The 11,283-nt window shown below is 42.5% G+C and overlaps 5 protein-coding genes across 9 annotated transcripts in view; 1 reads left to right on the top strand and 4 right to left on the bottom strand.

The window, feature by feature from the left end:
• The window catches only part of LOC104799965 (protein phosphatase 2C 57), a 2,730-nt gene extending 1,964 nt beyond the window's left edge, over positions 1-766 (top strand). Inside the window, exons 8-11 of one of the 2 annotated variants that reach the window (XM_010522658.1) lie at positions 1-118; positions 209-241; positions 336-382; positions 485-766. In XM_010522658.1, the coding sequence (XP_010520960.1) occupies positions 1-118; positions 209-241; positions 336-382; positions 485-608 (322 nt within the window). In that variant the 3' untranslated portion in view covers positions 609-766. The remainder of the gene's footprint in view (positions 119-208; positions 242-335; positions 383-484) is intronic. The other variant, XM_010522659.2, reaches the window with a different exon arrangement.
• Positions 767-1,418: 652 nt separating this feature from the next.
• Positions 1,419-3,060, bottom strand: LOC104799964 (calumenin-A). Its single transcript, XM_010522657.1, has 5 exons — positions 2,444-3,060; positions 2,247-2,349; positions 2,094-2,159; positions 1,760-2,018; positions 1,419-1,668 (listed from the first exon to the last, which is right to left on the bottom strand). The coding sequence occupies exons 1-5, from the start codon at positions 2,946-2,948 to the stop codon at positions 1,537-1,539; spliced, it is 1,065 nt and encodes a 354-aa protein (XP_010520959.1). The 5' UTR covers positions 2,949-3,060; the 3' UTR covers positions 1,419-1,536.
• A 128-nt stretch (positions 3,061-3,188) lies between these two features.
• On the bottom strand, positions 3,189-5,716 carry LOC104799963 (acyl-CoA-binding domain-containing protein 1). Of its 3 annotated transcripts, XM_010522655.2 has the most exons (7): positions 5,353-5,714; positions 4,699-5,184; positions 4,455-4,557; positions 4,239-4,345; positions 3,936-4,027; positions 3,734-3,831; positions 3,189-3,637 (listed from the first exon to the last, which is right to left on the bottom strand). In XM_010522655.2, exons 2-7 carry the CDS (start codon positions 5,172-5,174, stop codon positions 3,476-3,478), a joined length of 1,038 nt encoding a protein of 345 aa, XP_010520957.1. In that variant the 5' UTR covers positions 5,175-5,184; positions 5,353-5,714; the 3' UTR covers positions 3,189-3,475. The 3 variants fall into 3 exon arrangements, with proteins under 3 accessions (XP_010520957.1, XP_010520958.1, XP_010520956.1); XM_010522656.2 differs by having other exon boundaries at positions 4,239-4,342; positions 4,699-5,716; XM_010522654.2 differs by having other exon boundaries at positions 4,699-5,712.
• A 548-nt stretch (positions 5,717-6,264) lies between these two features.
• LOC104799962 (retinol dehydrogenase 11) lies at positions 6,265-9,291 on the bottom strand. Its single transcript, XM_010522653.1, has 7 exons — positions 8,760-9,291; positions 8,350-8,470; positions 8,126-8,243; positions 7,671-7,807; positions 7,305-7,406; positions 7,076-7,168; positions 6,265-6,985 (listed from the first exon to the last, which is right to left on the bottom strand). Exons 1-7 carry the CDS (start codon positions 8,981-8,983, stop codon positions 6,647-6,649), a joined length of 1,134 nt encoding a protein of 377 aa, XP_010520955.1. The 5' UTR covers positions 8,984-9,291; the 3' UTR covers positions 6,265-6,646.
• An 85-nt stretch (positions 9,292-9,376) lies between these two features.
• LOC104799961 (thylakoid lumenal 17.4 kDa protein, chloroplastic) overlaps positions 9,377-11,283 on the bottom strand; it is a 2,155-nt gene continuing 248 nt past the window's right edge. The window contains exons 2-5 of one of the 2 annotated variants that reach the window (XM_010522651.2): positions 11,172-11,283; positions 10,674-10,807; positions 9,945-10,191; positions 9,377-9,851 (exon numbers count right to left, since the gene is read on the bottom strand). In XM_010522651.2, coding sequence (XP_010520953.1) covers positions 9,628-9,851; positions 9,945-10,191; positions 10,674-10,807; positions 11,172-11,283 — 717 coding nt within the window. In that variant the 3' untranslated portion in view covers positions 9,377-9,627. The remainder of the gene's footprint in view (positions 9,852-9,944; positions 10,192-10,673; positions 10,808-11,171) is intronic. The other variant, XM_010522652.1, reaches the window with a different exon arrangement.

Here is an 11,283-nt window from a genome sequence, read left to right as displayed (position 1 = left end):
TCTTTCCCTCCCGATTAATCCGTTATCTGCATTTGAATCTCAAATCTGTGTTTCCCGTTTCAGTTCAGACGTGGTCAAGTACGTAAGAGATCAACTCCGGAAACATGGGAATGTCCAGGCAAGTTTTGTTTTCTTTCACATCTCTTTCTTTTCTGCCATGTTAGCCTGAACATAGTTTCTCGGGTTTCTCTTCCTTCTTTTTTTCCAGCTTGCTTGTGAAGCTCTTGCACAAGCGGCCCTGGTAATAAATACGAAACCTCGTTGAGCTTTTCTTTCAATAGGACTCTATGGATAACCCGAAACTGACCTATAACGTTTCCATTTCCATAACACAGGACCAACGCTCACAGGACAACATCAGCATTATCATTGCCGATATAGGGTAGGTTCTTCGTCCGAGGTTTGAGCCTATGAACTCCTCCTCGGCGTTCTTTCGTAAGTGTCTATACCTCATTATCCGATTTATTTACGCATATGCAAACAGGCGGACAGACTGGAGAAACCTCCCGGTGCAGAAGCCAAACACGGTGCTTGAACTGGTTCAAGCCCTAGCTACCATCGGTATAGTTTCTTTCGGTATATGGATGTCATCCTACCTGTCTTTGTGAAGAAATTGGCCGTAGCTCAATCGTAGTGTACGTACGTATATAGTTATACATGAAAGATGATAACATGTTCATGCCATCTTTTACAGATTATTGAACTTGTATGTATAGTCATATCATTACGCGTATATCATGTGGTGGAGGTTGCTTCTTCTTCTCAAGAGTTTCTCAACCAAAATAGGGAAAACACCAACACACCATTAATGGCACATTTTGTAATTTTGAAATAACCTTAAATTTATTTTAAAATCTGAATTCCACTTCGAATCGAATCTAATAAAAAAAATAATTGAAATAACCTTAAATTTATTTAAAAATGAGTATTTTATCATAACCGAACCGGATCAAATTTAATATAAAAACCAAACGATGGTAGTTTTTTTTAAATTAAAATAACCGAATCCGAATTGAAACCAGAGTAAACGCGCCCCTAATGGTAAAGGGTCGGCCATCGACGCGCGACATCACAACTGAAATATGAGGCTATTAGACTTTGAGGGAAACAAAGTCACGAGGGGAGAGAAGAAAGATGTATGTGACATAATCAAATAAGGTTTTAGAGTCCTCCACCCAAATTCGAACTCCACGATTGACAAATTACATATTATAAAAAAAAAAGATTATAGAGAAGCATTTCCCCCTCCTTTTCTCGTGATTATTAAGAATACGAACTCTTATATGAGTATCCACGCATATCCGAACCCGATTTTCGGATTTTTTTCATCCAGACTCGAATTCATTAATGGTAAGTACCCGCGCCTACCCGGATTCCAAACATTCCGGAATGGGCCAAAATATTTGCACAAAGGCATCGAAACGAATGTAAGCCAAGGATGAATTGTAGTAGTAACCATTACATATCTATAGCTACAAACACTTGTTTTTTTTTTTGTATCTCCAAAAAAAATAATCAAACTCCATAGTTCGAAATCTAGAGTTCGTCATGATCATCGTCTTCCTCGTCGTCGTCATCGTCATCGTCCTGATGAACAGCTTTGTAAAACACATCTTCGTGGTTCAACATCTCATCCAACGAAAGTTTACCATCTTTATCATCATCAGCCTGAGATCATTAGAAGCGCATCGATCATAAAGAGATTCACGAATCGTTTTTTTTTTTTTGTTCTCTCGGATGGGTTTTAATGGCGAATCACCTCGTGGAAGAGAAACGAAGAGTAGTATTTAGCGTAACTCATTTCACCGGGTTGAAGATATCGGACGATGGGTCTGAGTTCATCGGCTACGAGGAACCTGTCCTTGTCCTTGTCGAGCTCTGCAAACAGGAGTTGTGCTGTCGGAACATGATCATCCTCTGTCTCTGTCTCGAACTTTGCAAACTCCCTGTACATTTCGTACGCGCTCTCCAGAAACTCCTTATAGTCCAGCTTACCATCACCGCTCTTGTCCATTCCCCTGCCAACGATTTCGAGATTTTCAGCCTCGTGACCGAAGAGGTACAGACGAGTTTCAACGGGTTTTCGCGCTTACGTTATCCGCTCTTTCAGAACCCATCTCTGGATATCTCCGTTTCTGCTATCTTCCGGGTGTAAGAAACTGTAAAATTTTCGAGGTTTACGAGCTCAGACACCAGCGAAAACCGATGAAACGGGAACATATAAAGTGATTTGAATGAAGTTTTACTTGTTGAATTCCTCTATGTCGAGAGATCCATTGTGATCGAAATCTGCATTCTTGAACTGATCCTTCCACCAACCAGCTTCTCCGTGACCCTTCTCGTTCCTCTCTGCGAACATAAACACAAACTCTGTCACGGATATATGTAACAGATTCAACAAAAAGACTTCAAGGCAAAGAATTCGGCTGAGGTTTTTTGCTACCGATATCTTCTTTCGAGAACTGAGGCAAATACTCTTCGAAACTTATGGATCCGTCTCTGTCTTTATCGCGCAAGTCGAGTTCTTTGGCTGTTCTGTAACCCATGTTGTCTTCTGTCTGTTGCATCATCCATGTCTGAAGCTCTTTCAAGCTCACAAACCCGTCTCTTGGCGCTGCGTCTAACAATGGAAACAAGAACTTGATCCTCATCGTCGTGTTTACCTTTCCCTCCTCGGCAAAATACTCTTCAAACATATCTTCCTCGGCAGAAACCCTAGCTGCGGCATCCACATGGATGGTGCCATTGCTCGGAGATGCTTCTTTTTCCCAAGACATCCTCTCTATCCGCGTTACCAGAGGATCAAAGGCAGGAGGGTGGAACTTATGGCCAAGACGGCGGCTGATTAGACCTTCGATGGACTGACTCGGGCGTTGCTTCATCGGGGAGAAGATAACAAAGACGACGAAAACGGCAAACAGGAGCGTGTAAACCACCGCCTTGGCCATTTTCAGACAGCCCAAGGCAGGGTTTCTGCTGAGAGAGAGAGAGAGGACAAGATGAAGAGCTTACAAGGTAACCATAAAGGGGATTTTGCCTTAATGGCTCTCTTTCTTTAGTCTTTTCCTCTTTCCTTCTCTGCTCCTGGTGTTAATTATCCACCAAGACAGCGAGAGAATCGGTGATTCATCTATTCAGATTCCAAAGATAAGAAAAGGGTTTCCTTTGAAACCGAGGAAAGTTCTATATATAGCCCATGAATGGAATAAAATTAAATTTCACCACTCTGTATCCAAATTATCATCCAAACAACATGAACCTGACAAAAAAAAAACCCAAGATTTGCTCGAACATGAGCCGACAAAAACACCTTGAAACATCCAAGTTCTACACTTGTTTCATGGCGGGGAAACGCAGGAGGAAGACATGAATGAAGAGCTTCTTGTTCATACTCATGTACATGCACAATTAGGACTGAAACTAGTAAAGATTCCCCACAAGGCAAAGGCCAGAGTGTTAGTTCAGTTTTCTTCTTTTAATCATGCATCCAGGTCCAGTCTGATTCACATATATCGAGAGGGGTGTTTCCGTCTTCATCTTTAAGGGTCGTATCTGCTTTCCGCTTCACCAGAAACTTGGCTATGGCTTCTCTGTCGCACATAACAGCGTAATGCAGAGGGGTTTGCCCTTCATTGTCCTAATCAGAATCAGTACCAAGCAAGAACAGAGTGAGGAAGAGAATGACAAAGGGGGTCGTCGGTAGATTGTATCGATATATATATATATTATTAACCTTTGCGTTCAAATCTGCATTCTTATCAACCAATGCTTCGGCAACGTTGAGGTGGCCACGATCTATAGCCCAATGCAATGGAGTCCGGCCTTCACTGTCTGCCGTTTTCCAGAGGAAGGAAAGGGAAGATTTCGAAGCAGATCAACATTATGAGAATGAACTTTCAAAGAATGGAATAAAAACATTCAAGACCGAGACTGACCCCTTGCATTTACGGGAATGCCGCTTTCAATGCATTTCAGTAAATTCTCGGCTTCTCCTTCTCTAGCAAAGGCATGGATGGCATCCATCTTCCTGAGGAGAAGGAACAGAAAGGAAAGTAAGTGTTAAACTTTCTGCAGTGCAAATTGTAATCGTAAAAAAAAAATCGAAGAGGCTAAAGCTCTAAATACAACAACAACATCGCCTTAATCCCAAGTTTATTTGGGGTCGGCCATGAATTCTTCTTTTCCATTCATTCCGGTTTTGCAACATGGGATAATTTTGCTGAGCTAAAGAATCTTACAACTCATTTTCAGATTCCTCCTCGTACACCAGTGAGCTAAAAACTGGCCCCATCGATGATCCTCTCGTGTCGGAGCTTGGGCCATCACCATCCCGACTTCTACCCTTCTAAATGCCAAGAAAGAGAGTATTACACAAATCAACAATGGAGAATAAAGAGAAAGATCGGGTCAAGGATTCCAGAGGAACGCGAAAGGAGAAGAAGCTTGTTTGTTACCACAGAACCAGTGGCCCAATTTGGGTAGAGTTGAGTGACAATCTCAATGTACTTCTCCATGGCTTCCTCAGGAGGCATAGCACCCAGCTTCTGCCATGCTTGCCTATATGCCAACAACAATCAAAGTGCAAATCCTAAAAACAAGAAACCATTCTGATGCCAAAACCAAAACTTGGTTGAATCCTTCACTCAGTTCACCAATGAGGAAACGCCAAGAATCTAATCGGAATCAAGAGAAGTATACCACTTGGAACGAGCAGTGATTTTGAGAGCAGATGGCTGCGGAGAAGTACATGGACCTTCTGTAGCAATCTTGAACCATCCGTAAAGCTGAAGCTGAACATCGTTAGGTACCTTCTGCGATAACCTGTCCGAAGCCGCCGTCGCCACAAACGCCGTTGCAGCGCTAAACGCCTCGTCCAGTTCCGTACTCTCCACGCCTTCCCAGTCGTCGTCTTCGTCTTCATCCTCGTCGTCTCCGCCGCCGCCGGCGCTCTCAGCCCTCACGCTCCCCTGCTCCGCCACGAGCGAATCAGCGTCTCCGCCGCCGGCGACGGATTCGACTCGGCGAGAGTCCTCCTCCGATGGGATTTGGCGGTGGCGCGTGACGGTGAGGTTGTCGTCTTTAAACGCGACGACGACGGAGATCAGCTTCGCGAGAAGGTAAGAGAAGATCAAACCCAAGACGATCGACTGAACGAGCTGATACCAGTCACCCATTTTCCGAAATCTAAATCTCGCGGCCCCAAGAAAAAAATAACGAGATTCAAACGCCTGCGGTGATGGGAGAGAACACCCCTAACCTCTGACCCAAAAACTACAGAATCAGAGGAGACCCATGAAAGGTAAGAAGGTAGGAATCCAACCCTAGAAATCTGCAGAGACGAAAAGGAAAGACCTTTTCTGCTTTCACCGCTTCACGCAAATCTCTTTTTTTCCTCCTCCTCCACAAAAACTATCAGCGGCAAGTGACAGATCGCAGAAGCGGCTAATGGGGAAATCAATCGACGTGTGTAATGCCCTAATTTTCTTTCTTCCCTTCCTCTCCCCAACAAATTTCTTTAATTTTAGTAAATTTTCTACTTACACACACACATACTAAAAAGCTCGAAGCTTTGAACGGGTGCATGGTCCCATCTTGACAAATACATGAGACATGCTGTCGCCATGGAAGCATGGCCACATACTTCAATGCATGAGATTCACGCTACCTTTGTATGAAAATGAAATCCAGAACCAAGATTTTTGAGTTCGATTCCACCCTGACCTTCTCTATGTTACAACAAAAGATATATATACACACACACACACAAATTCTTCACAGAGGGAGATCAAAAAGAAAAGGCAACATTATTCAAGAATCTCCAGGGTCCGTGGCCTCGGTATATCATGCATATGCACATATATACGGACATAAATGTATGCATATATGTTTGTGTTTATGAATATATGTGTATATATTTTATTTTTGTTTATTCAATTTGCAGCACCTTTGGAACAACACCCGTGGACGAAATTTTTACGTGGTTACGGTTTGTATACGAAATTATCACCGATTTTAGAAGGTTGAGATATAAATTGACTTTGAAAAATTAACATTATAGGTTCGATTCCTATTTCGATACGGTTCGGTTGTGGTTTTGTTAACAAAATTTAGATTTTCTTAAGAAAATTTTGATTTTTCGAAAATTTATAAAATTCGGTTTTTTGAAAATTTTGATTCCTTTGGGAAGAGGAAGTGCAATTAATTAGCCGTGAAAGATGTAGTCGGATCGAAGTTACGGTGAACTCCCCCGTTGATAAAAAAAAAAAGAACAAATAAAACCTCTGCTGTTTTTTTTTCAATGGGTACATGAGAAAATCCAATTTCCATACAAACCACACTAACGACTCTTTACTCAGACAGCAAATTGGGGGGAAAAGCCACAAACTTCAATAGTTTCATGGAATGGGAGAGAGCTCAAACCGACAATCAAACCTTCCCCTATAAACCCTACAGAGACCCCCCGTTGACCCATTATCTTCATGCAGCTAACTCATCATATAATCCCTCAAACATGTATATTGAGGAGCTGCATTTTGAAATGGGTAGACCAAAAATAAAGCAATTCCCTCATACATCCAATCCTATGTTTCTCTTCCGCAACCTGTGAAGGCTCCTGGGTCCAATTCTAAGAAACCTTGCGAAAGACCTACTCGTCGCTGTGCCCACCGTAACGGCATTTGACCTCTTCCCCTTCCATGAGCTTCTCAACAGCGTCGAGAGGGAGACCGACCATTTCTAGCGTCTTCTCCCACACTCTGTAGGCAGTTTCCAGGTTATGCGCCTCCTCGGAAGGGTTCGTCGGGCGGCAATCTTGAGAAATGAATGCGCAAACAGGCCAATCATCAGCTTTCAGCGTTTCGCAGTATTCAGGGATCTGAGGGTCTGTGGCCGAGAAAAGGGAGCTCCTGCATCCTTCTTGGGGCGAAAATATGAAATAAGGTATCACGGCATACATAGCTTGAAGACATCTAGGAAGATCCCTCGCCTGCAATTCCAGAAGATGTGAATTTTACGTGACGGGTGTTCTGAGAAAAGGAGCACACAATCATATGTATAATGTGAGAAGATCACTTACAACATTCGTTAGGACAACACCAGGAGATAGACATACAACACTAATGCCAGATTCCATAGGCAGCCTTTTGAAAAGGACACTGCTAAACATAACCTGCAGAACAAAGCGCACCAGAAACTGAACTCTTCGGTGGGAAATAAACTTAGTTCCGAGAGAAAGCCCTGTCTGAATAAGAAACTGCAGCAAACGGAACATCAGTTTTGTTCGTTTATCTTTCTTATGTGTTCACCTGTGCCAACTTGCTGCTTGAATATCCTATGCGGCTCGAATACTTTCTGTTACCGGAAACAACATTCATGTCATCCGGATCAACAAAACCAACATGATGCATCTGCATAAGTTCTTGGTTTATATCAGTTACTGTATACATCAGAATTCTGATAGCAGATATAATGAACATATGCAACAAATTACCACCAAGAAAAACTTATATGTTTAGTCTAGTAATTACGGGAAACAAATTCTAACTGTAAACCAAAGTTTTGAATTCACAGAACATAATAACCAAACCGGATTCTCAAAATCATTATCAAAACCGGAAATTTGCAAAACTAGAAAACCGAAATTCGCAGTTTCTGTGATCCATAGAACTTACGACAGAATTGACATTAATAATCCGACTTGGGGAGCCTCGGATAAGCGACGGCAAAAGAAGTACTGAAAGCAACGCTGGAGCCAGATGGTTCACTTGCATGTGCTGCTCGTAACCATCCTTTGAGAACTTTTGTGCCTCTGCAGACAAAATCAAAACGCCAAGCATTTCAGCCAGCTTTTCTCTACACATATTGCACCGAAAGGTAGCCTTTTGACTACCAATTTATTCAAAGAAAGAACATACTATATATCGCCATCATCATAATTTTTGTCCATGAGGATCTAGCTTCTCACAAATCAATGAACTAACAGAACTGCTAAATAAATACATGAGCTAAAGGGTAGAAGAAATACAATTTTGAGACCATAAAAGAATAACAAAATATTATGGAACTCAAAGCTGAAAGCCCATGTACAAAAGGAAGGAAATTTAAAGCTCAACAGAAAAAGACGAACCCCCCATAGCGAATATGCCGGCATTGTTAATCACAACATGCAAAGGTCCTAAACGTGCGTTCCAGGCATCGGCAAATCTCACGACGGAATCCAGAGAGAGAAGATCAAGTTCCATTGCCTTGACAAAAGCAAAAGATACTATCATCATCAGGCAATCTATCTCCATCTGAATAACAAGGAACCAAACTACCTATCTAAAAGGCTACCAAGTTACGTCTGATTACCTCGATGTTAAGTGGAAGGCCTCTACCCGACCACTCGTTCTGCCATTGCTGAATCAACTCCTGAGCCGCCTTTGTGTTCCTCACCGCCATTACAACATGTGCACCAGCCTCTGCCAATTGCCTATGATACCCAAAAGAAGCCACATTCTTGAACAGATGAACAGAAAGCTAAAAAAGCTTGAGAGTTTCATCGACTCAATTCCAAACGAATCCCACTTCTTTCGATCAAAAACGACGAAATCACACGAACTAGCCAACAAAACCACACAGGTTCAAAAATTCGACGAATTTCCACAACTGGGTCTCGGTCAAAACCTCAGCAGCATCAAGCATCAGAAGAAACGGCGCACCAGTAAAACCCGATATCGGAACCATTTTCGAGGGTAGAAGGAAAGAGAAAAGAGAAATACCTAGCGGTCTCGCGGCCAATGCCACTGGTGGAGCCGGTGACAATGCAGGTGATGTCGTTGACAGGAGGAAGAGGAAGAGGGTTCTGCAAGTGAGACGCCATGATTCTCTGGAAGAGAATCTCCTGAAAAACATTAGTCCATCCTCGAAACCACTCTATCCATCCCAAACCCTCCTTCTTCGTCTTCCTCGCCGGAGACGAAGACGACGCCGTTTGGCCGCTCATCCTCTTCTTCTCCTTCGCCTTCTCCTCAGGTTAGATCTGCCCCAGAAGAGCGGGAGACAAGACAAAACCAGTATTTCGTCAAAATCTAAGAAGCGTGAACACAAAAAACAATTGATTAAATCCCAAGGCTCGATTTTTCGATTTCTTTATGGCTGAAAGCATCCAACTTTGAAGAGAAAAGGTTGTGAAGAAGAGTGTGCGAGCGAATCCAGGGTCGACGTAAAAAACCAGCGAATATGGGCCGACATTGCAACCCACAAAGCTTTCTGTTGTGTCTCGAATCTAATTTCCCTGAACAAGTGAAGAAAAAAAAATCCAAACAAAAAACTAGAAAACGTTACACCAAAAAATTACTTTCAATATGGGGAAAAAAAATTTGGCGCATCTGCAAAATGGAACAAGAATAATATCATTATCAAACGTTCAACAGCATAAGCATATGTATCTATAGCTCCACAGTATAAAGCATAGGAAAGAAGATAATGAGACAAAGCCTAGATTGGTTTACAAACAGTGTCATGTTCATTCTTGTGTCTCCTTTCCTTCAACTTCACGTGCTTGCTCATGTTCTGTGGAAAAAAACTTAGACTTGGTAGCGTAAATACAGAAGCTCCTCGTCGGATAATCCTGAAGAAATCCTATGATCATCGACAACCCAATTCACTTCTTCCTTCTTCAGTTATGCTTTTGTTTGTACATAGTTTCTGCAGGTCGATGTAACCGATTATTGTGTCCTCGAAGACCGCATCTTCCAGTTTCGCTTCGTCAAATGTGGATCCCGATAACACGGTGTTCCTGAACACGACTCCTTGTAGATCAGCTTTCCCGAAATTGACCCGATCGAGAACTGCGTTCGAGAAATCCACACCTGCGAAATCATACGAGCATCTTCAGACCAAAACACTTCAGTGTTGCAATGAAAGTGGGGGGTGTGATGATGATGGTGGTGGTGGCGTTTTACCCTTGAAACTTGCTCCGACAGCATAAGCCTTTGACATTACAACTTCTGTCATGTTGGCTCCATCAAACTTGGCGTCTGACATAAGGGCCGCCGAGAGAGTTTTGCCTTTAAGGTTGGACTGATCGTTGCTGTAGTCACAGAACCTGAGATCAAGTGGCTTGTCGTAAACACCGTTCGCTTGACCTATCGTGTTACCGACAAATGCACGCTCACATCGGTTTGGTTCTGTTGAAAGGGGAGGCAGTCTCTGAAAAATAAACCATACTCAGTTCTTGAAAATTTTCCTTAACCATCACCTTCTTTATCTAGCTTTAGCAATTCATGAGCTTGTCACATTAGGTTCAGTTAATGCATGCACTAAGAAAGATGAGAAAGCATCCAACAATCATTAAGAGACCATACAATTCTCTTAGTTAAGCAAGCTGAACTCTTTTACAAATCGAGGAGCCGACCTCAGAAGTGAAAGGTTTGTGTTTGCAATGTCCATCATACGTAATGAGCCATTGCGCAAGAAACAATCAAAAAACCAGTCATATGATGGAATTCAGGGCAGGTTAAAGCTTGTCAGAGCGAAAACCAAACAACGCTAAATCAAATTATCGAGACAAGGAACAATAAACTACGGTGTGAAAGATGAGGTGGGCTGAATGGCAATGATCATTCAGTTCCAAGGATAGGGAGAAACGACAAGGAGATATTCCAAACAGAAGAAGAAGTGTATAGGCTCACCTGGTTAGCAGCAATTACGGGAGAAGCAAATGTAACAGTACACGCAGCAAGAACGCCACAAGCAATGCATGCCAGCTCTTTAGCCGGCGATTTCTTCATGAATTTAGGAGGACCATCGTCTCCGATTTCTCCAGCTGAACATATACAAACATCAATTCACAATTACCTCTTCATATATCATAGAAGCTTCTCGGTGAAATGCACTTGCAATTATAAGAACTATTCATGAGTTCTTCCATATCAGAAATAGGCTACGAGAAACACAGCACCTTGCACCGATTTTTTTTTTTTTTTTTTTTTGGTAAACGTTGCACCTAAATTGAAACAATAGAAACATGAATCTCCTCGAATTGAGAGTTTTAGACAACAATTTCAACACCATTAGAACGAAAAATCCTCGAATTTACAGCGAAATTACTCTCAAATCTACAGTGTCGCGAATCTAGAAATAGCAAGCACGCCTCAAGCCATAAAAAAACTACGAAAAGAGGGTCTTACCTAAGCAACGCACGCTGAAAGAAGACGGCGGCTCCTTGGTTGCGCAGCGGCGGAGCTTCAGGGCGGAATGCGGCGGAGAGAGAGTATTCATGGCGAACTGTACGGGAAGAGC

Source organism: Tarenaya hassleriana, unplaced genomic scaffold (assembly GCF_000463585.1).
Source record: "Tarenaya hassleriana unplaced genomic scaffold, ASM46358v1 Cleome62, whole genome shotgun sequence".
NCBI lineage: Eukaryota > Viridiplantae > Streptophyta > Magnoliopsida > Brassicales > Cleomaceae > Tarenaya > Tarenaya hassleriana.
Note: the sequence above shows the minus strand (reverse complement) of the source record. Positions and strands in the feature narration are given on the sequence as shown.

Coding starts and splice junctions, on each gene's coding strand:
- LOC104799963 (XM_010522655.2), bottom strand. CDS start 5,174: ATGGGTGACTGGTATCAGCTCGTTCAGTCGATCGTCTTGGGTTTGATC. Junction 4,558..4,698: donor ATCACTGCTCGTTCCAAGTG/GTATACTTCTCT, acceptor GTTGGCATATAG/GCAAGCATGGCAGAAGCTGG. Junction 4,346..4,454: donor ATTGGGCCACTGGTTCTGTG/GTAACAAACAAG, acceptor CTTGGCATTTAG/AAGGGTAGAAGTCGGGATGG.
- LOC104799962 (XM_010522653.1), bottom strand. CDS start 8,983: ATGAGCGGCCAAACGGCGTCGTCTTCGTCTCCGGCGAGGAAGACGAAG. Junction 7,407..7,670: donor TTATTAATGTCAATTCTGTC/GTAAGTTCTATG, acceptor GAACTTATGCAG/ATGCATCATGTTGGTTTTGT. Junction 6,986..7,075: donor GTGTTGTCCTAACGAATGTT/GTAAGTGATCTT, acceptor CTGGAATTGCAG/GCGAGGGATCTTCCTAGATG.
- LOC104799964 (XM_010522657.1), bottom strand. CDS start 2,948: ATGGCCAAGGCGGTGGTTTACACGCTCCTGTTTGCCGTTTTCGTCGTC. Junction 2,019..2,093: donor GTTCTGAAAGAGCGGATAAC/GTAAGCGCGAAA, acceptor AATCGTTGGCAG/GGGAATGGACAAGAGCGGTG. Junction 1,669..1,759: donor CTTCGTTTCTCTTCCACGAG/GTGATTCGCCAT, acceptor TAATGATCTCAG/GCTGATGATGATAAAGATGG.